The sequence below is a fragment of the Berghia stephanieae genome, chromosome 4, assembly GCF_034508935.2.
Source record: "Berghia stephanieae isolate SIO BIC M18660-M18661 chromosome 4, UCSD_Bste_1.3, whole genome shotgun sequence".
In the NCBI taxonomy this organism is placed as follows: domain Eukaryota; kingdom Metazoa; phylum Mollusca; class Gastropoda; order Nudibranchia; family Aeolidiidae; genus Berghia; species Berghia stephanieae.
The window spans coordinates 18,642,225-18,665,848 of NC_088363.1; the positions used below are offsets into that span (position 1 = coordinate 18,642,225).

Genomic DNA, 23,624 nt, shown 5'->3' on the forward strand with positions numbered 1-23,624 from the left:
AATTAGAAATACAGAGGGTTTATAAATAAAATACTGAATTCCGTAAACATATGGAAAATTGGCAACCGTGTTATGACATTGTATGTTTTAAGGGGTCTTACGTCGCTTGCGACACATTAAGATCATACTAGCGCCAGTAAAAAGGAAGAAAATGGGACAGAATAAAAGTTCTAGGATTAAAATTAAAGCACCCTAGAAAAAGTAAGACAAAGGGGAATAGATGTAGATTCCAAGATTATACCACCAAAGCACTTAAGACATCCAGATATGAGCACAGGATCCCATTAAGAGGAAAAGACTGAAATGCTTTATCATTCAAAACAACAAATATAATCATAATGGTACATATCAGATAGATGATTTACAAGGAAAAAAATATCATCTCCCGAAACAACTATACATATGACTGTTTCCCTCCCAGTCAGGGCCAGGATAAATCCAAGCAATCTCATTCTAAGACAAAGACAGAAAACAGAAATAGGGGAATAGAAGACACAGTAAGTGCCTGCATGCCCACTATCGGAAGTCAGGAATCCCACCCAGGCTATCCAGTGAAATTAACTGATTATAAAAACAAAATATAACAAACAACGCTAACACTACTACAACCACCACGACTGCTACAACCACCACTACGACATCATTATCACTACCACTACAAACACCACCACATCATCACTACTACTAGAACCAGCAACACCCTCTCTACCACCAGTTCTACAATCACTACCACTAGGTTTTGGAGCTCTACTTCATATGAAATAAGGAAACTTTGGGATTTTATTTGGCATTGTGTTTACACATCATAAGAGTGTCAATCAGTTATCAATGCAGAACTATACAATATGTAAACACAATGCCAAATACCACACTGGTGTGTGGAAATTTCTCTTTCCACATTGACAGTCCTCCTAGTGGTGTCTGAAATTCCTGTGAGCCAAATTTAAATTGGCGTCTCTTTTTAATATAAAAATCAGTCAAAGAATTATTGGTAGTTTTAGTGGTGCTAATAAAGCGATAGTAACATCGTGGTGGTAGTGCTAGCAGCAGCAGTAGTGGTGGTGGTAGTACTGATATCCCCAGAGATCAGGGGTGAGAATGACCGGTCACCAAAAAAAAAAAAAAAAAAAAAGGAAATTTAAATTTTTCAGCGCATAGATCATGACCCATCCATGCGACTATAATAATCTATAAATTTGAAATTCATTAAAATTCACTGAGATGCAATCTAAAATGCGTCTCCAGCAATCTATGACACCACTCAGAGTAATTTCAAAAGTTGACAGAGTAATTATAAAATACTACCTACTTAGAGAATAGTACCATGTGCTCATACAATATAAACAGCCCCAACCCACCCCCATATTTCACCTTATAAAAATACCCAATACTATGACTTATTGGAATAACGTCTGCGATGGTTATAAAAGTACTAGTGGCAGAGATGATTGTTGAAATGATGTTGTGGTGGTGGCTGTAGTAGCAGTGGAGGTAGGGGATGATAATGTAGTGGTGGAGGTAGGGATTGTGATGTAGTGGTGGTCATAGTAGCAGTGGTTGTAATAGTGGCAGTGGTAGGGATGTGGATGTGGTGGTGATTGGGATGATACAGTTGCAGGGACGGTGTTGTGGTGTAGTAAAAAAACTTGAGCTTTTATATAGCACAAAAACCACTTAACGTACTCAAAAGCGCTTGACCAACAGCAACATGTAGAACGAGACATGATGCCTGCTAGGCGATATTACAATCTATTCTGACATAGATAACGAAGTAAACGGCCAGGCACTCATTTTACACTTGAATACGATGAGAGAATGTGAGTAAAGAGCCTTTCCCAAGGACTCAACTATGCACCTAGCAAGGCTCGAACTCAGGACCTATCGATATGAAAGCATCATACCACTAGACCATATAGCCTCCCGTTATATTAGTAGTGATGGTGATGTGGTGGATGTAACAGTATTAGTGATAGGGATGATGTGGTGGTTGTAGGGATGATGATGTAGTGATGCTTGTAATAACAGTGACGGTAGGGATGTTGATGTAGTGGTTGTGGTGAGCTTTCCATTCATATAAAAATTAGAAAAAGGCGGAATTGATGGTGATGGGCAAAGATGAACTATCATTTAGGCGGAAGATTCTCAGGCTTTCGAGATAAAGGCAAAGGAGAAGCTAAAAAAAATTAAAATAAGAAAAGGGGGGAACTTGTCTAGGTTGATGTTAGTGATGATCAAAGCGTGTGGTGAGTTCACATGGGGTCGGAGAACCCCAGTGACTTAATCAGGAGTCTCCCAATGTCAGTGGGGAAAGAAATAACCACCAATGACATTACAATGGCCAAACTGTATGTCTGGCTGGTGCTTCGGATTTTCAAAATGGCAACCCCTAGCAGTTTTTTGTATTCGTAAAATTTTGCTGCCAGATATAATTCTCCAATAAACTTTTTAAATTTCAATTGATGGAAACTTCCAATTCACAACTTTTTAAGAGCATGGATGCAAAATCGTGACCAAGTGGTCAAATTTATGACTTTTTGGGACACTAGAGCCGTGGCGGGACAATGGAACAACTCGCTGTCCGCAAGAGCCTTGCGGTAAAGCAATTCATCAAACATTGAATCGGAACTTGGAACTGTATAGTAGGAAATTCCGAGATTGGATAGGCAAGGGATGAGTGGAAGAGGCATGGGGGAAGGTGAAAGAGAAACGGGTTACCTGATGACATTGTATATGGGAGTGACAGGGATGTAAATGCAAACTTGAAAAAAATTCTGAAGTACTACTTCCGATGGACATCAAAACATCACCCAATCTAGCAACAAAAAGCAAGAAATACGAGCCTAGAACGATCGCAAGACAATTGGTTGGATACTCCACTACTATTACTATTCAGCTCACATAATTGTCCAAAAAAATAATAAAATAACCCATTATCATTTAAACCTATAAAATACGTGTAAAAAAGACCCAGAAAAACGCACAGGAAAAATTATGAACAGTAGAAAATAAAACAATATATACACTCAAAAATCTTGCAGGGGATTGCCATGGCCTGAGCAGATTCGTGTACACTCACAAAACACTAAACTGAGTGCGAGTCTACTGAAACTGAAAGGTAGTGCAAAGCATTCTAGGTTTGTTTGTTTTAGTATTAGGGCGGGTTAGCTTGAGATCGGAGGACTTTTGTTCTATAAGTATAGCATTAGTGGATTGATATAATAATTCTTATTTCTTTCATAGACAGATAGTCGTAGGCCTTTAAGAACCATTTAATAAGAATGCTTACTGTAAGTCCAAGTTCCAAAGTTATGATTTTACTACCTATTCAAAATTCAATATTGCAAAAAGTTCAAAATCTGTGACTGGGAATACCCCCACTAGACAGCCTCTCGATAAGCTGACAACAGATTGAAACGGGACTTTAGTATGGCATGGAGATTGAGGGCTGGTCACTGGCCACTGGCGGCAAAATTAAACATACTGCGGTGCCCTCAATCTTGATGAAATTTGATATAGACTGAGACCTAGACAAATGAATTATCCATTATCTAGATGCAATATTTTTTTATTTTTGTGCCTATGCTAGGGTAAAATCGGGTAATTTCGCCGTTTTTTCACTGTCTCACTTCTGGCCTGCCGTGGGAGGCCAATATGCCAATTGGGCAACCCAAACACTGACAATAAGTTTACCTGGCCAATCTATTTTTTTGTGAAGTGTTAACGTAGATTTATATTGTATTTTATTCACAAAAGTCCTTTTAAAACTGCCACTGTTGTCGGGTACATTCGCCGCACGTCGGGGAACTTCGCCACCACTGGCGGGTAACTTCGCCGCGAGATTTTGTACTTAGTTTTTCTCCCTACAAGACAATATGAGGAACAATTTCCATTTCTTAAACTCTTCTTGTCCTCAAATCTCTCTACATTATCCAATACTGCAATATTAACACTTATTGGCACTTGAATTGAGTGTGATGATGTATGTAAAGTGCCTTCCTGTGGATACATTACAATGCCAATCACAAGTTCATAGCCTGCTGCCCATCCATACCCGAGTCGACTGATTTGTGGTTATTAAACTTTTCTTAACTTAGTTATATTTTAGTGCTAACTCACAGCGTCTATTGCACACTAAAATCGTCTTTGGAATAATTATAGTATGATGATAGTGATGTGCGGCAAATTTACCCGAGAGTACCGGTGAATTTACCCGAAATTATAGATTTTTGAAATATTGTATTACAATTTTTAGAAATATTTATCTGATAATATACACTGATAATGAAAATAAAATGGATATGGATGACCACAAAGTCAATACAACATTGATTTTGTGACCAGGGCCTTCACATTCAACTGCACAAACTAGGGGAACGTTAGTGTAGGGTTGCCTTTACAATAAAAAAGTCAAGGATGTCACAACATCTTGATTACTGCATGTCATTTTGAAGTGCTATAACTCTTAAAGATTTCTCATTTGCTTCCTTCAAACTGAAGCAATACGTACATTCACATCTTGTCTTTTGAATATGGACTATTCCAACGTGAGGGGTGTAAGGATAAATGTTCACCAAGCATTATTTCTTGGGGGTGGAGGGTCGCGGCGAATTTCCCCGTCGGCGAACTTACCCGATTCTACCCTATCTCAATTTGAAAAAAAATACATAAGTTTTTTTTATCAAATTATAACAATGTGCCAATAATGTGTTGGATTTCTTACCGGTACTAGAGTTTATTTTTTATTTAGGTTGTTTCCCTTAGCACGAGGAGCTTTCCGAAGGCCTCTCAAAATGATAAAGTAAAAGTATAATTATAATAAAGTATTAAAAGTATTGACTGAAAATAGACTAAAACGAGAGCTTGAGGTGTTGGCTGTTCTGACAAGAATCTCATACTGTATCACATCAAAGTGAAAAGTCTTGTGAGTTCAACTCTAAACAAAGGTACAAGTTATAGTTATGGCCATAGCATATTGATACCGATGACCATGTCACTGACACTGGACACGGACATTGATCCTCACAAAATATGTGTCGGTACGAGATAATGTAGTAACCTGCAACAAGAGAATGAAGTAATCAATGTCCTAGGTGTTTAATAAGCATGAGCAATTACAAAAAAAGGATACGACACTTGTCGCTGATGTGGTATTTGAACCGGGGGCGATATACTAGATGGGTTGGTACCTCTTGTAGTCATTTCATTCATATAATTCGCGAGGTACGAGTCCTCGAATGGACGACTTTAGAAGCTAGTTTCCGAAGTCATTCTCCTGAAAAGTACAAAAATATCTTGTAAAAACAACCCTTGAAAAAATAACTTAAATCACAGAGGCAATATTATAAACATAAAGGGACTAAAATTATGAAGATGGAAGCAGATAATATTCCATTTTTTCAATATGGCTTTTCACCATTACCTGATGGAGACCCTTCGGTGATATTCGGTAAGACAATTTAACTTCCGGGTCAAACATATGGAGTTTACTGCGTCTTGTTTCAGTTTTAAGACTTCATTTGTACCTTTTTACCCCTTGCGAACCGGGTTATACAAACACTTTGGGTATTTAGAATATGGCATTAGAATGAATAGACTGTTTAACTGACTAAACACTTTGTAAATCAACTTATCGACGACCAATTGTGATTTAAGTCTTTATTTTGTAGCGGAAGTCAACTATTTTAAGAGAGAACTAGGACAAAGGTCGCTGACCAAAACAAAGGCTGTGTCCAGCTATTTTTGGCTCATGGTCACAAGGTTCTCACGTGATTTATCGGACATATTTTTTACAATCAAAACAAACAAGAAAGGAGTAACAGTAGTAACAATGACAATGAATATTAGCATGAACAGAATACCATGATCATTTTTTGACAAACTACATTGTAGTAGAAGCTTAGAAAGGATTTTTGATGGTAATCCAGTTTTGAATATAGAAATTGTATGTCGTCGGTCGTCAATTTCAAAAGTCAACAATCAGTGCCAAAATCAAAGTCACAAGTCAAAGTCAAAATGACTCGGAACTCAAAAGAAGTCTCAGTCTAGGCCCTCTTCTTCTACTTTATGCTGGCCTTGTCATGTCCTGCCGTAAAGTCTTTTAAGGGAAAATTGATTGATATACTATATATCGAGCTCCGTTTTGTAAATTCATAACCATGTTTTAGAACAGTACTTTTGTTTGTATCAGTGATGGTGAATTATCACTAGAACTATCTCTCCCGTATATAAAGATACCCATACCCAGGCAGACATGTGTTGTAAGTGTAGGATGTGCATCGTCCTTAGCAGGCTATCGTTTCATACTCATTCTTACTTTGTGAGTGTGTAGAGTGGTTACGACTGTTAGTGCCCTTGTTGCTTTCGTCATCTTTTCTCCCCAATCCAAATCTGATACTGGTACTGATACTGAGGAAAACAATTTTTCCTTTGCCATGTACTCGTACTCAGCAATATTGGTGGGAAATAAAGTTCCAGATTCCATTCTTTTTTAGCGCAGATGTTAGAGCAATATCTAGTGTTATCCGCTAGGTATCACTCAGAAATTTTCGCCCTGATACCGATTGCATCGATTTTCATAAGGTTTGCTGTAGTGGGATAGAGAAAAGGGGAAAAAATGGTTTCTTAAAAATTTTTAGGCTAATGACTAATGATGATGTTAATGGTAGTGATATTTGATAATAGTTATAAGGATACTAATCATGATAGGGATATGGGATTCTAATTATTACGCTCAATGTTATGATAACAAAACATTGGCGGTGTAATTTGACACCTGAAACTCATTTGTATATTGTCACCAGATAATTCGACACCCTGAAAAGTTGATTCTTTATTCCTTTTTTTAAAAAATTTTATTGTCAATTAAAAAACATAAACTTGCAATTTCTATCACTTTCGGTTTGTCTACCACTCTCACATGAACCATCAACAGTACATGAACATATAAACTTGCATCATTCCTCCCCCCCCCCCTTCTCTCTCTCTCTATCTATCTCTCTCTCTCTCTCTCTCTCTCTCTCTCTCTCTCTCTCTCTCTCTCTCTCTCTCTCTCTCTCTCTCTCTCTCATAAAACATATCCAAATCTATCACACTTGCACATCTAAATACATGCATAGAATTTATAGAATATAATCTTCATTACGTTTTTCATCTCTCTGAACACCGACCTATCCCAAACATTCCCCCTACATGCACGTCTTATTAGCAGGTCTGATAAGCTTAGATAATTATGGGATTTTTAAGAACACTGTTGTAAGGGGCAATATTTTGCTTTGTTTTGAAATTATTTCCATTACAATAATGAGCTCATAACATCAGACCACACCTTCCTCTCGTCACACCAGGCTTTTGTTTCATTCAACTACATCCCACAAGGAGCGCACACTACATTCTGTTATTATGTTTAGACAATTTCTTTGTTTTATTACGCGGATGAAGGGCTTACATTCGAATTGTTCATTGTTTGCATCATCTCATTCCTAAGCATTTTGATTAGTCCCTGCCTTCAGACAACCATTTAGCCCCACCACCATGGTACACCCGAGTTTCAGGTGTCAAATAACACTCAGTAAAACATTTATTATACAGCGCCCATGTCCTGTGAACACACAGTCACATTATGTTTTTTAATGAGTTTTAAAAATAGCCTTAGAATCTCTCACCCTGTTTTTAAGGTCAGAAGATAGAGAGTTCCATTCTAATGGGGTAGTGTGAGTTTAAGCACTTTCTGCAATTTGCTAGGAACTTCTTATTGGGACATTTTAAAAAAAATTATCATCAGATCCTAGTCTGCGTTTAGGGTCATTGCACTCATGATGCCAGCCAAGTAGGCAGGACCAAATCCGTTGAAAATTATAACATTGCTATTTTGTTCAATATCCTAAATTTTACAAGAAGTCAATCCAAAGTCACACACATCAGTGTTATGTGTTCCCTTTTCTCTTTCTCAGTACAATTCTGGTGTCTTGATTTTGTAAAATTTATAGTTTAAGAGAGACCTTACATCGAAGAATGACAATAGTCAATCCATTAAAAAAAAAATAATTATGATATCAATACTTTTAGCATTGCTGGTGGTTTTCCATGGTTCAACGGAAATTCGCGATGTTTGGGTCAGGCGAGTAATTTTCTTCTTTTAAAATTCTATGAATGTCCTGGTAGTAAGTGTAAGTCAGTGAGAGAGTTGATGTGTGGTGGAACAAACAGGTGCAGTTCCCCACTCTCCAGAAATTAGCTAGAGCCTGTCTACATATTTCATGACCCACAGGTTGGGGGTTCATTCTCCAGAATGAGGGACATCATAAAGTCTGGCAGAATTAATGTGTGAACTTTTTCAGCTTTCCGGACTAAAATACATATTAACTTATATAATCCGGGATTACCTCATTAGTGCAATGCTTCAAAGGAACAGACATATTTCACACTGCCATTGATTCAACTCTGATAAAGTCAATGGCAAAATCTCATGCCAAATATAGACAAAACCTGAATAAAATTATGGAAAAGAGAAACGCCCTGACCAATGTTGCCAAAACATTAGCCATCAAAGAAAATTCCATCTTAAAGGCCTCTAAGAAATTCAGCCTTTAGCTGGAGGGACTGCCCAAAGAAAAGAGGAAATAATAAATGGGGACTGCATCATCGCTGTTTTAGAGAATTTTTTAATTTAAGAATTCTGATAATTGTTCGATTCTCCTTAGTTCTGTGTATATTTTGCACGGATAACTGATGTGATATTTAGACAGACTCGAATCAAAAAGCACACCATGATCTTTCGCTGTATTACTTAACGCAATCATCTCATTTTAGGTGAAAGAGGTATTAAGGTGGTGAGTATTTAGGTGATTACCACTGTAGTAATTTTTTTGAGCTGGTTCCAGAATTATTAAAGTTGGTTGTTAAAATGTTCATCATTTAAGTTTATTAAAATACTTAAGTTTCTATTTTTGAAGTTTTAGTCATAACTATCTAGGTGTTTTAGCCAAAACCCAAGCTACTTGTTGCTGTTGTCATCCAAACTGTGTCAATTTTCTTCACTGGAGTCCCTCACTTTTATGAAATCAAAATATTGATGTTTTAAATTTATATATTTGTCAGGATTTTGTTCTCACATAGGCCTGGAATCATCTACCGTATGTTCATAGCCATAAGTTAAAATAAAGACATACTTGAAAATAACAAGAGGAGAAAATGTCACATTATGTACGATTTTCACCTCTAAATGAAGTGACCAATGAACAGACTTTGCAAAATCTTCTAAGTTCTAACGATAGTTCATGTCCAAATGGAGTCCAGTGGATATGGACGATTATGGGGGATTGTGCTGTGACTACAAGGCAACAACTATCAGCATATGCAGGTCTTTTATCCATTTTGACATGGCTTATGGTTGGAATCCCGTGAGTATTATTTGTTTTTGATTATTTATACTTTGTTTATGACATTAAAAAGATTTTAATTTTTTTTTTGTTATGACTGGTCATGTAGTCGACTTGTGTACAATGCTTTTGTCTTTTTAAGCAGCATGTACGTACATTTACATTAAAAGGCAGTTTACACTGACATTGCAAGACTTTACAGTCCATTACTTGAGATCGGGTCGGAGGAGCATGTCAACAGTAATAAAAATGTTGATATTAGCGGAGAGGTCAATCAAAGTGGAATTGACATCAATCCAGACCCTCCAGACCCTGGTCAGGTTTGCATAACAACACCCTTAAGGTGATGCCTCGTTTGACTTTTATACCCAAGCTTAAGACAGAATTTACAAGATTGTTCCTTGCCTGCAAAAGCAGACCATAGAGTAACTTATTCTTATCCGATGACTAAAACTAAAAACCCACCAATGTTCTCAGCTTCTTCAGTATTTGCCCCCTTATTATTATAGGTGCCCCCTTATTATTATAGGTGCCCCCTTATTATTATAGGTGCCCCCTTATTATTATAGGTGCCCCCTTATTATTATTATAGGTGCCCCCTTATTATTATAGGTGCCCCCTTGTAATTCCAAAAGAATTTGACTTGAAGCTTCATGTGCCTTTGAAATTTTCTTTATTTTTGGTTGTTCCTGTATAATGACATAATGCCTTTATGGAATTTTACCATTGTCATGGCAATGTTGGGTATGAAGTGGACAGGTGACTGGTAATCTGACGCAGTTGAGGTATCCGTCCTCCACTGTATATCCTATGGTCTAAATGCTAATCGAAGATATATTTGTTATTGTACATTCTTCCTTTTATATGATAATTTGCTACATTTTCAAAAGGGTAGGAATTTGAAACTTTACCTTAGAACATTTGTTTTGTTTTTGATTTGTTTTTTTATTATTTTATTATGGTTTTCTTTGGTTTCATCTTTTCTTTTAGATAATCATTTTCAACTTTTACATGAGGCAGTCTATTACTAGTATGTATTTGTGCTTTCTTATCACATTTCATCACAGATTTTCTATTTTTTATGACTATCTTCCATCGGAATATAAATAACTAATTTTAATGATTTGGAGGTAACATTTTTTTTTTCCTTTCAATTTCATTCGCCAGGCAAATCATAAAAAACTTTCGCAATATAGATGGCATGGCTGGTATTTCATTCCTTCTTCTGTTTCAATGGACTGCTGGAGATAGCACAAATCTTACAGGAGCTATACTTACAAATCAGCTAAAGCCTCAGGTAATGATCAGTTATTTTTCATCTGAAGTGCTGTTTGATAAATAATGTGACCTAGTCCTCCATTTGTTATTATTGTCAAGGTGAAACACTGGGGTCAAGTTAATTGGCATTGTAAAGTTTGAGGATTAGTAGTCTGGGAAACTTTATTCGATGACCTCAATTTCATAACTATGATTTTAAAATTCATTCATCTGCATCTTGTTCAATTAATTCAATCACAAAAATGTCACTTCCCTGTGTAGGAAACCAAGGCTTTCTCCTTTTGGTCACACACTCTCTCTCTCTTTCTCTCTCTCTCTCTCTCTCTCTCTCTCTCTCTCTCTCTCTCTCTCTCTCTCTCTCTCTCTCTCTCTCTCTCTCTCTCTCTCTCTCTCTCTCTCTCTCTCTCTCTCTCTCTCTCTCTCTCTGTGAAAAAAAAATAGATAGAGAATGTTTCATGTCTTCCACTGTATAGGACTCTCAGCTAATTTATAAGTCACTCGTTGGCAGCTTAGGACTTTATAAAACCAGTAATACAGGTTCCAAAAACAATAACTTGTTTTGGTGATAGGTCTTTTTGTAAAGCTGAACCTTTGGTTTGGATTTCTTTTACTCTGTGTGTCAGGCAAGCGAGCACATCAAGACGGTGAAGAAAAGGTTTGAAACTATCTTTTAGAAACATTCTGTCTTAAACTTTTGATTTTTTTTAAAAATTTAACTATAATACTCATACTGTTAATTTTGCAAGTTATCTGTGATTCACCCAATGATGCTTTGGGTTGCATTTTTTATTTCAATGGATCCATGAATGTGATTCTATTTAATGTAAAAGCGGGATAAGCCAAGCCTGCTTTAATGTTTCAAATTGAAGCACCATATTAAATATTATATTATTATTATTTGTTCACTCATATACTTATTTATTTATTTTTGCCTCTTCACGATACTCATATCTATTGTGCACTTAAAGATGAGTGTATGTAATTATGTGGTTGCAAACTGTATACAAAAAGTAACTCCTTTTTTCAAAACTTCCTCAAGAGATACCTATGCCAGTTGAGGAAATGGATTATATATATATATATGTCATACGGCAATACGTATCCTGTTTAAACAAGCTAGTTGTCTCTCTAGTCACATTATTTTTCCCTAAATCTGTATTGAGTTTGTTGATTTGGTTATTTATTTATTCAACAACTTTCTGTGGTCATTTACAAAATTTACATTTGAGTTACCAGTCAACAACCTATCTGCAATCCGACCGGCCATTTTTCCAGGATACTATTAGTGGCATATAACATCTTATACTACATTCAGAATTTTCTCCTCCTGATTTGCGGTTTTCCAGGATTTCAGAGGAAGATTTGTGATTTTTTTTTTATCACCAAAATTTTGGGACTCCAAGTTGAACAACATTGCATTTGTACCCAAAGCTTTTGTTGTTTTTATATGTCAAAGATTGTAGTAATCTTTCACTCGTTATCTCAAGCTGATACTTTTGACTATTTGAAATTCGGGTGCTGTACTGTTTTTTTGTTGTTTTTGTTTTGCTAAATTCTTTCCATTGTGGGGAACATGCCTCATTATTGTTATGTTTATTAAATCGATTTTATCCTTTTCATTTCAGATATACTTAGCAGTGTACTTTGTGATGTCAGATTGTGTCTTGTTGATGCAGTATCTCTTCTTTTATATTCGGACGTCAAGGAGAAGAAATGAAAATAATAGGGGTGGGTGTTTGTAGTGAAGATAAAATAGCCTTTCATAACTCTATGCGCCATGAAGCCTAGGTTTATCCCTGTTTCTGGAATATTAAAATGGGCAGTAACTCCGAATAGGATGTTAGTCTATCACAAAATACTTTTCACCAGATGATCAAGTAACCCAATCACTGTTATGTGGACAAAAGTGAACATAAATAATGCCTTTCCCAAGGGCATATCCATCAAAGTGTCTAGTTGCCTGATGTGTTGTGAGTCTAAGGTTTTTATGCTACAACACGGAGATAGTTGTATGGAAGAAAAATTGATATATTAACCTAGTATTGGTTTATTCTGTTTTTATTTGAACATTATTTCTGAAATGACTTGTAATTAATATTTCAAGGACTGTGCTGTTAACAAAGTGGAAACTTGGAAGAATAATATGACTCCCTTCATGTCGTTTTCATTTTTACTTAGATGACTTAATGTAGAGAAACAATTATTGAAAAGCCCCTAGGACGAACAAACAATTATTGGCTAAAAAATGTCTACCAGTCGCAACGAATATGCAACTTGGGTGAAGATGTAATGTATAATCTTTTTATTTAAATGTAACATTCCTGTCCAGTTGGGAAGTTAAACATTTTCTGTACTGTTATACCAATTATTAATTTGTGGGTGACAGACCAGCCACATTCACTATAAGATTTACATTGAGCTTGGCATGCATTTCATTTCTTTATATATATTTGATTCCAGCAATCACAGCTGCCTCTCGGGCTTTGCTTTGTGTGATGGGTTTGGTATCCTTTACACATTGCATGAATGGCATTTTGAATCCATCAACGTTCGATGTAGAGCCCAAGCTGAATGATAATGTTCCAACAGGCCATATATCAAGATTTTTATTATCAGAGGACAGTGGTCATAACTCTCTGGCATTCAGATCTGAGGCCAGTTTGACGTCTGATGGATATTCAGGTTGGACATCATCTCAACGTGCAAGTCCAATATTTTGGCATGTAAGGTTGTCATTAGTTTATAACTTGTAAGAATAACAATGATATATTGAATAAGTCTCCCTTGAGGATTTTTTTTTTCATGCATAGGTTAATTTCGATTGTTTATTTATCGTGATATGGTGAATGGTGTTAAAGGGGAATGGTGAAAGTGAAAGATTGTAACGAAAATATTAGGAAGGTTGTTGTGGTGATGATGGTGATGGTGTTGTTGATGCCGTTTTTTTTGGGTTTTTTTTACGATAACTACTATGTTACTAGTGTGTATCTTGTGTGAGTGTGTCGATGTCAATATTGTATTGTTATAACCAAATGACAAATTGCCACTTTTTTGGGAACAATAAAGATGTATTATTATTATTATATAAATGAATCGACTTCACAAGCTCACACTCTGACATACATAGCCGTGACGATAGGATATTCTTTTTAATTAAAAAAATTGGCCATTAGGCTTAGGACTATCCATGGCTGCTGTATCTTTGGTCGATTTTAGATGTAATGATGGGGCACTATTTTCACTTCCATTTGTAAATTGTTATATCCCAATTTTGATTTGACCACTAATCACTTTCATACCATATTTATGTAAACTCAAACCAGTTGATGTAATAATTGTTTTTAGTCCAGCACAGACCGAGCAATTTGATTGGAAAAAAAATAACATATGGCAGTCCTGTATAGATTTTGACAAGCAAAAGCAGCAGCTTTGATGCAAGTTGACATCCTATTCAGATTGAATTAACTTTCATTCTTTTTGTCTTTTTTGTTCTCAACATTTGTAAGTGTCATAAGAGATTAGCTGTGATGAAAGGCAATACGCTCTCACCAAACCCAGAGGTCACAATGTACAATTGTCAATCCCAAATCAAAGGATATCGCTCAGTCTCTCCTTACAACTGTCATTGTCTACTTGTTGTCTAGACTATGCCCAGCCCCCTCGCCTCATATCTAATAGTCACAGATGACTGCAAGGCCCCACCCTCTTTTGTCACTTATAGATTGGTAACACACTACTGTAGCATTAAACCCTGCCCACTGTCGATTCTTCAACCTGTTATAATTTCGTCCTTGATGAAATCTAAACATGAGATTATGTTTGATTGATTGCTTGAATTTGCCACTTTTTGAGGTCGAAAATTTGGTGCAATTAATCGAAGTTTGTTGCAATTAACAAGTGACTTTTATATAGAATTAATTTTGTTTTTTGGTGGGGAAATGTTGCGATTAACGGAAAATTGCAACCAGAGTGGACTGTATAGAATTTGGACATTTGACTAGGATGGTCCTACTTCATAAGCACCATAAAAAAAAAAAAAGTTTAATTACATTTATTCTACTTACAACATGCAGAGAATTTTAAACTGCCACACAATGGGAATATGACTATGATTATATTTTATATTTCAGAATACAAAGGATATTATTGGTTATGTTATAGGTTGTATATCATCAGTCTTTTATGTTGGATCCCGGGTAGCACAGATTCTAAAAAATGTGAGTATTTTGCAATGGTTTTCTCTCGATATACTGATTGTCTTGACTTGTAATACTCCTTTTTTATACCATAATGAAAAGCTCAAGCATTAATTTGTCCTTTTATACCATGTTCAGATACTTCTATTTTTGTAGCTGACCATTTGTTAAGCAGTTATTCTTGTTTCTTTCTTTGACAGTACAATAAGAAAAGCACAGAGGGTCTGGCCATTCTTATGTTTGTTCTTGCCGTCTTAGGAAACATCTTTTATGGTGCTCAAATTATAATTCAGGACATGCACGAAGAGTTCCTGTTAGAACACACTCCATGGATTATTGGCAGTTTGGGTGTCGTGTTCCTAGACTGTGCTGTATCCTTTTTGTATTTTTATATTTATGATTTATATTTGACTGTACCCTTCAAGAATCCGAAAAATGGTTCTGAAATTGTTCATGTTCTGTATTGTTTTCATTTAAGTCACCTTTTCTTCTAATATTATGTTAGTTTACATTTAGTAAAGCCTATATATTAAAGAAGACATTCATCATGAGGGTTTTTATTTTGTTTTGTTTTTTTACTTTTGTCTGGGCTATGAAGTGATAATTTAAAAAGAAAGTAATTTCAGTTTATGTTTGTGGACTCTTCATATTCCATTAATATACAAATTGTACATCAATCTAATTAAAACGAATAGTTGAATCCTGGAGTGCAGGGTCCGAAAAAGTTGGGAGGGGGGGGGGGTGCTTAGGATTTTTTTGGTGTTTTTTTTTTAAGCTGGGCCCAGCATCAATCAAAATCTGCATGTTAGGGTGCTAATTTCATAAAATAAGACTAATATGGAGACGAGTTTAATTCGAAATTTTCCATGTGGATTTCAAGGTTATGTATATTATTATTATTATTATTATTATTATTATTATTATTATTATTATTATTATTATTATTTTTGGATAGATATAACGATGTTTTTTGTTTTTCATGTCTTTTTTTTTTTTTTTTTTTTTTTTTTGTGAAGGGATATCCCAAAATATTTGACCAAATCTGGAGTAACATAGGCACATAGTGGCAGTGCAATGTTTCTGTGTTTTGAGGACAGATCACTGATTGTCAAGGCATGCCAATAGACTAGATAAATCCTAACTTAAATCACACGAGACAGTGATTGGATCTCATTTAGGTCACATACATGACGGTGGGATTTTGTTTATATAAAAAGAATATTTTGAACTAGATTTCGGGGAGCATAACCCTGAGCATTATTTGTGAGACAAATTTTTAAGAGGACCCTCATACTGATTTTTGGAGCCTTCAGGTTATTATCATGTTGCGCTGTGCAAATTCATTCGGATATTCTTTTTTTAAAAAATTATTTCTTTGTTGTTGTTGCTGCTCACAGTGTAACTTTGTATGGATGGTAAAAAGATCATTGCACTAATGCAGATGGTAATTGTAGCAATAAATATGATAATGATGATGATTATGGCTCTAAGAACTACCATCCTAAACATTTCATTCCAGTGATCTTTGGGCCAGGTCCTAGTTTATCTGCCATGTTTGTTTTTCTTTTTCACATTAACCTAACACAACATCAACATGTCAGGCAGCATGAGATCATTCTGAGGTTCGCCTATCCAAAAACTAAGAACATCCCAGGGTTCACCTATGCTCTATCTATGATGTACAAATCACATATAAAGATCTTCTCTCCGAGCATTTATTTCTAGTTTGAAAATATCATTCATGCAGTTCTACATACATTTGTTGTTCCTTTTTGTTCTAAGCATTACTTTTACTCGTGTTGGATATAGAAATTCATATCTTCTTTTCATATATTACGTTTATGCAGCGTAGTGTAATGTAAGCATAGGAATCATTCCTTAACATTGTTCTCCAGCTTTTATGGCAGTTTTATCACTACAGTCGCATGAGTAGACGTCTGGATGAAACAAGACGGTCTTTGATTCAGCATGAGGATTGTGTTATAAACTCGGGCTCTTCTATACAACACCATTATATTGAACCACAACAGGCAGAGGGATTTACTGATTCATTGTATTGATTAGTGTCATTTGAATATATTTTTTCATTGTATTTTCTCATGTGTGCGCTACAGTGGAAAATCAGATTTGTTCCAGTTCCATTTCCAATCATGATGAGCTCAAGACAGTTAAAAGTTGAACCAAAAGAGAGAAAAAAATTATTTTGTTCTTGAGCTGTCAATTGAATATTAGAGTACTGATATTGTTATTTGGTATCAGTCAGTACTAAATCTTTAATTTCAAAATATAATGTTTTATTTAAAAGCAGAAACGTTTAGTAAGGCTCAATGGTGTGTTGATATTTATTGAAACGGTGATAAAATAATGTTCAGTTGTCAATCTTAATAAAATGGTAAATGATAATCTTAATAACTAAAATGATTCAGTACTAGATTAGGTTAGGCTAGTTGGTTATGATGCTAGAGAAATTTATTGATTGTGAATCGATTAATTTATGTTTTATGCTATTCCACTAACATTATCACGTATGGTCATATTGTGCCAAATTTTAAAGCTGCTTTTACTTTTTCTCAAAACTACACTTTTAGTGAAGTATCTAATTTCAAATAATTTTTTTTATTGCATATTACTGATTGATTAAGTCATGAAACCAAGAGCTTTCAACAGCATCAATTTGCCTAGTAAATGTCTTTCATTTGTGAATAAAAAGTTGTTCCGTGTGATGTTTGCTTTTGTGGCTGTTGCAGTTAGTGAAAAAATGGTCTATGTGGTCTTGTGGTATGACACTCGCTTTCGGATCGGAAGGTCCTGGGTTCGAGCCTCGCGCGATGCATAGTTGAGTCCTTAGAAAAATCTCTTTACTCACATTCTTTCACTGTATTCAGGTGTAAAATGAGTACCTGGTCATTAACAGCGTTGTGTCGTCCTACATGTTACGTGTTGCTGTTGGCGAGAGACCCCTAGTAAAGCACTTCGCTCATGTTTAGTGGATACTGCGCTATATAAAAGCTCACTTTATTCAAGGGGAAGACTGGAATAACCCAGGTGTCAGTCGCAGTGCAGCGCCGCAAATTGAGCCAGGCAGAGGTGGCTTGCTGAAGGCCGCATAACGTGATGGATAATCGAACTATACTCGAGCACAGTTTCCTCAAACTCATTTGAACAACGTCCCAAATTTTTTCCTTATTTTTCTTTGTTGTCGTTCCATTCCTTTCTAGAACAAATTTTAACCTCGAACACGGTTTCCTCAAACTAATTTCATCTAGCCCAGGTATAATAATTAATTATTTAAAGGGGTTTTTCAAATTTACACCCGATGAAATTCGACCACTAATGATAATGCCTTATTGTGATATTGACAGGTACTTGTTTGTGTATTGTGTGCATCTCTACACTGCATGTGTGTGTATGCAGTATAATACACAAGCAGACACTGACACACTCCATTGGAGTTTTGAATTAATGAGTTTAAAAACACGGGAACACTGCTTTGTTTTTTTTTGGGGGGAGGGGGGATGTTGGATTTTTTAAAATTCTAACCCCATGGCTTTACATTTTATTGACCTAATTTATTTTTTGTCGATTACATTGAAATTTTTATATATATACTTTTCATTTTTGTTTTTGGGGGGGGGGGGGGATGGATTTGAGAATTTTGTTCTATTTTTGAGAATTTTCTTTTATTTAGACCTGTTTTCCAAGGGAAAATAATTATAATATCACTGTGTATAATCAGTTTGTTTGTTGGGGGTTTTTTTATGAGTACACAATGTTATTATTTAATTATTTTTTCTCAACGCCATACTCATACATTTGATTGTTTTTTTTTATTTTGTTGTTTTTTTTCTCTTCAAAAGAAATGGAAGAGGGGCTTCCTTAATTGAGATTCCGGTTCATTCTATTCATTTAGATTCCAGATGTTTAAAGTCCACAGTTTTTTGTTTTTTTTTGGTGTTGTTTCCGAATGAAGTTCATATAAGTTCACTGACTCTCTTATTGTATGGGTTTTTAATCTGTTTAAATGAAGTGTCAATTCCAAATCAATTTCCTGTAGCATACTGTCAGAGAAATTAGATTTAGTCGAATGGAACATGAGATAGTTTCCCAGTATTCCTGTCATGATTTTTAATCGATCATTTTTATAAAGATACTGATCTACCAATCGGTGTCTGATCCTCCTGTATTTGTTTTTTTTTTATATATGCCAGTATCCTTGTATCATTGTTTTTTGGGGGTTTTTTTTGTTGTTTTTTTTTTGGGGGGGGGGGGGAAGGCCCCTCACTCGTGGGTGCTTGTAAGTGCAGTACATTCCTTTTTTAAGTTTTTATTTATTTTAGATTTTACTAGTTTTGAAATACCCAGTTTAAAAATGTTGATAACCCCTGGGTTTCTCTTTTTATTTGTCCACGGCATTAATATGACCAAAATACGAAATTTCGATAGAGCTGGGGCTGTTTTATTCCTTAAACCAACTAAAACAATCTGCACTTTTGTCTGGGCTGGATTTATTAGTGATCTCAACATCGATGGATGCTCCAGGGCTACTTTTGTTCTCTGATCTAGTCCGACATTATAGGCGCATGCATACTCATATATACCCTAAACATCTATAGTCTTTTGACCATCCTTATCCTCATTTATTACTTTTTCTGTGACTGGTATGTTTAAAAGCATCCTGGTGTCATTAGACTCCTAGATATATATATATATATATATATATATATATAATATATATATATATATATATATATATATTATATATATATATATATATATGTATGTGAAGTTGTGACTTATGTAAATTTTTTGTCGATATTGGTCAAGAACAATAATTGTTAAATTTTTATAAATCGCATGTTGAAATATCCACCTCATTGCTTTAAATAAAATGCCTTTTCAATAAATACACTTTTACCACTTTCACTTGTTGTTTGCCATTATACAATTTATTAATTGCTTTTAATATTCATTCATTTCTTTAATATACTGGCCAGTTGTCTCAGTCAAAAGTTTTAATTACACATTTTCAACACAGTTTAAATGATGTCAAAAAAAAGTATTTATGTTGGGTTTTTTTTTAATTATTCCAATAAATCTGTTTGCTTAAGTGCGTTCATAATTCTTAGGATAAGAAAAAAACAACCTCTGACTCCGATTGAGAATGATTTCACCACCAAGACTTCAACTTACCCTAGATACCCTGTTAAGCTTATTTACAGGGCTGTAAACTCCCATTTTTTTCCCTGGCTGTTCTTTATTGTTGTCTTTCGGGGTTTTTTTTTTGTTTTTTTTTTTTTTTTTCTTGTTTTAAAATGGTCTAGAATGAGGTGATTTTTAATTTATTTATTTTTTAAACTTACCTTTAAAAAGAGAGAAGAAGTAGAAGAAGAAAAAGATTGTCTAGATGGCTTGATAATGTTCATACCTTTAATAAATTGTATTGTCTGGGTGGGGTTCCTGACCTCCCATAGCGGGCAGGGGGGTACATACTATGTCTTCTATCCCCTTATATTTATATCTGTTTTCCAACATGCTTTCTGTCTTTGTCTTGGAATGAGATTACTTGGTTTTGTCCTGGCCCTGCCGGAGTCCTAGCTGAGAGGGAAACAGTCAAATGCATTGTTATTGTTTTGGGAGATGATATTTTTTTCCATGTAAATCATCTCTCTGTTATGTATTATTATATTTGTTATTTGGAAGCATTTGAGTGTATTCCTCTTTGTTGGATTTTGTGCTTGTGTCCGGATGAGACTGTAGGTGATCTCAAACTAAGTACATTGGTGGTATGCTCTTGGAATCTACATCTGATCCCTATTTGTTCCCAGTTCCCCTTTGTCTTACTTTCTCTTGGGTGCTTTAATTGTAATTCTATAACTTTTTACTATCCAATTTTCTTCCTTTTTACTTGCGCTGATATAACCTAAATGTGTTGCAAGCGCCGTAAAACCCTTAAAAACAAACAAACAAAATTGTATTGTTTTAATGTTCAAAGTTTTGTGATTTACAGGAGTCAAGTTTATTGGAAATGTGGATATAATTATAAGAATTGAAAGTACTATGCAATCAATAGTTTCTGACAGTTATATAAAGTTATAATGGATTTTTAACATAAAAAGCATTTTAATTGAAGTAAGTTTATTGGTGTATAGAACATGTTTATTTTTACCATTTTTGAAAGTATTGATGGGGGACTAAATTATAATGTCCATCAATCTTACTTGCAGTGAATACTTTTGATGAAAAATGTTTTTCTATGTTTTGCACAGTCCAATTATATAATTCAATATAGCTTTGTTTTTATTTAATTTTATAATAATTTATATATTATTGGGATTTATGCTTGCACAAACTCAAATTTTAACGATAATTTTTTTTTCAATTTAAACTTTTTCCATGCTTTTCGCTTCAAAGGAAATAAAATCCAGTTTTTATGTCATTATGAGTTGGCAAGGTAATATTTTATGTAATTATTGACGGATGACATAAATGTCTACATTTGTGCATTTTAACCTGTGAAATTGAATACCTCTGTAAACCAAATGTTTTATAATCTTATTTTTCTAAATAAAATGTGACATTTCACCAACTAGATGTAATTTGTTTATTCCAATGTGTATGTCAAATTCCACAATAATTTGCCTATGAGACCAAGTTGAATAGGTAGTGATCACTGCAAAACTCTTGCAATAGTATTGCCCTCGGAGAGGATACGTACTTTACACACATTAACATGAATGAGTGCCTGGCGAATCAATAGTAGTGATAATAATAATAATGGTAATGATAATATTGAGAAGAAGAAGAAGAAGAATGATAATAATATCATTGGTGATAATAATAATATTAATATAAGTGATGACTATCATAATAATAATAACAATACGTACTTAATTTCATCCTTTCCAAAATACTAAAATACTTTGAACAGATGTGTGGTACTTAAAAATATAATAAATATATGCAACCATATCATATAGCATTAATTAGAAGAAAATAAATGACTAAGTGGTAAAATGAGATGTATGTATGTATGTATGTATATATATATATATATATATATAATATATATATATATATATATATATATATATATATATATATATATATATAATATGTGTGTGTGTGTACGTATGTATAGTGTGTGTGTGTGTGTGTGTGTGTACGTATGTATAGTAATAATATTCAGATTAAAAGTAAGGGTAAACTTCGTAAATAGACTTTAGATTTTGTACATATTTGTGAAGAGATGTATAGTACAGCAACAAATCTAGTTATGTTATAAATGAATGCAAAGTTACACGGTGTTACAAACTACTAAATAGACAAGTGAATAAATATACATGACAATGACATTCTTTTGGACTTTCAAAGTTAGAAAGTCTGATACTGAAAGATAGGAAAGTTTTTAGGTGTCTTTCACTCTTAGCCCGCTTAGGCAACAAAAAACTGTTGACCTCAAAGATGTTTATTTTTTTGTATTGCTACTTAATTAGTAGTCTTCAAAAGAAGCCGAGTTGTGACGCCAATTTACCATCTCTTTTAATAACAATTTAAATGACTGATGTGTAAAATAAAGTGCAGAGTCTTCGTATTAAGAACATTATTTTGTTCATTTTAAACTTAATATTATCGATGTGTTCACTCCATTTTAATATGCCATTAAGATTGCTCATATAATTCGAAAAATGATTTGAGTGGGCAGGGAGGTACTTGCTGTGTCTTCTATCCCCTCTTATCTGTTTTCCAATAGCCTTCTGTCTTTGTCTTGGAGTGAGATTGCTTGGTTTTGTCCTGACCTTGGTCGGAGTCCTTGGCTGAGAGGGAAACAGTCGATTGTATAGTTATTGCCTTGGGAGATGATATTTTTTTCCTTGTAAATCATCTCTCTGTTATGTACTGTATTATGTTTTATTTACATGTTATATTTGATTTGTTAACATTTGAGTGTTTTCCTCTTAGTGGGGACCTGTGCTTGTGTCTGGATGAGACTTTTAGGTGATCTCAAACTAAGTACTTTGATGGTGTGCTCTTGGAATCTACATCTGTTTCCTATTTGAACAAATTCCCCTCTTTGTCTTACCTTTTGTTGGGTGCTTTAATTGAATTCTATAACTTTTTACTATCCCATTTCTTCCTTTTTACTGGCGCTGATATGACCTTAATGTGTTGCAAGCGCCGTAAAACCCTCAAAAACAAAACAAAAACAAACAAAAATGATTTGAAATTTTGTCCTGAAATAGGCAAATTTCAGAAAGTGCTCAAAGATGAAAGTGAACAAATAAGGACATTAGCTTTCAGAATTGTTTGCTCTCTTGTGATTTGACACATCCAAGTAACCAAGGATAGAGGAATGATGTAGGTAGTCCTTTGCTTTTGACAGCAGGACAGGGCTGTATATCCTCTTGCCAACTTCTAATCCATACTCGAAATTATGACCTTTATCTGTCATCTGCATTTTTTGCGGCCGCAAATATCAGGGCGATCCGCAAATTTTGGCAAATTTCCCAAAATTGGCAAATCGTGGCAAATTTTGGGAAAATTGGCAAATCGCGTGGCAAATTTTGGGAAAAATAAGAAGCGAAAACAAAATAACGAGAAAAAAAAGTGCGAAACTTGAGAAGTGTTGCAGCTTTGCCTGGTCCCAAACCAAGGGAAGCTACTCTCTACTGATAATGATCCTTTAAAATCTTTGTAATAACGCTATTCACAGTCATTTCATTTCTCAAGTCAAATAAATCGAGTCACTTACACTTCCAACTTCAGTCATGGATTG

At 34.7% G+C, this 23,624-nt stretch overlaps 2 protein-coding genes across 6 annotated transcripts in view; one reads left to right on the top strand and one right to left on the bottom strand.

The window, feature by feature from the left end:
* The window catches only part of LOC144971712 (uncharacterized), a 56,689-nt gene extending 51,022 nt beyond the window's left edge, over positions 1-5,667 (bottom strand). Inside the window, exons 1-2 of the mRNA XM_078912788.1 lie at positions 5,420-5,667; positions 5,129-5,272 (exon numbers count right to left, since the gene is read on the bottom strand). Of these exons, the coding sequence (XP_078768914.1) occupies positions 5,129-5,208 (80 nt within the window). The 5' untranslated portion in view covers positions 5,209-5,272; positions 5,420-5,667. The remainder of the gene's footprint in view (positions 1-5,128; positions 5,273-5,419) is intronic.
* A 60-nt stretch (positions 5,668-5,727) lies between these two features.
* Positions 5,728-17,050, top strand: LOC144970156 (lysosomal amino acid transporter 1 homolog). 5 transcript variants are annotated; one of them, XM_078909450.1, is made up of 8 exons: positions 5,728-5,757; positions 9,097-9,398; positions 10,545-10,674; positions 12,281-12,383; positions 13,116-13,378; positions 14,786-14,872; positions 15,052-15,222; positions 16,747-17,050. In XM_078909450.1, the coding sequence occupies exons 2-8, from the start codon at positions 9,190-9,192 to the stop codon at positions 16,909-16,911; spliced, it is 1,128 nt and encodes a 375-aa protein (XP_078765576.1). In that variant the 5' UTR covers positions 5,728-5,757; positions 9,097-9,189; the 3' UTR covers positions 16,912-17,050. The 5 variants fall into 5 exon arrangements, with proteins under 5 accessions (XP_078765576.1, XP_078765575.1, XP_078765578.1 ...); XM_078909449.1 differs by having other exon boundaries at positions 5,749-5,915; XM_078909452.1 differs by lacking the exon at positions 5,728-5,757 and adding an exon at positions 5,776-5,818.
* The last annotated feature ends 6,574 nt before the right edge of the window (positions 17,051-23,624 follow it).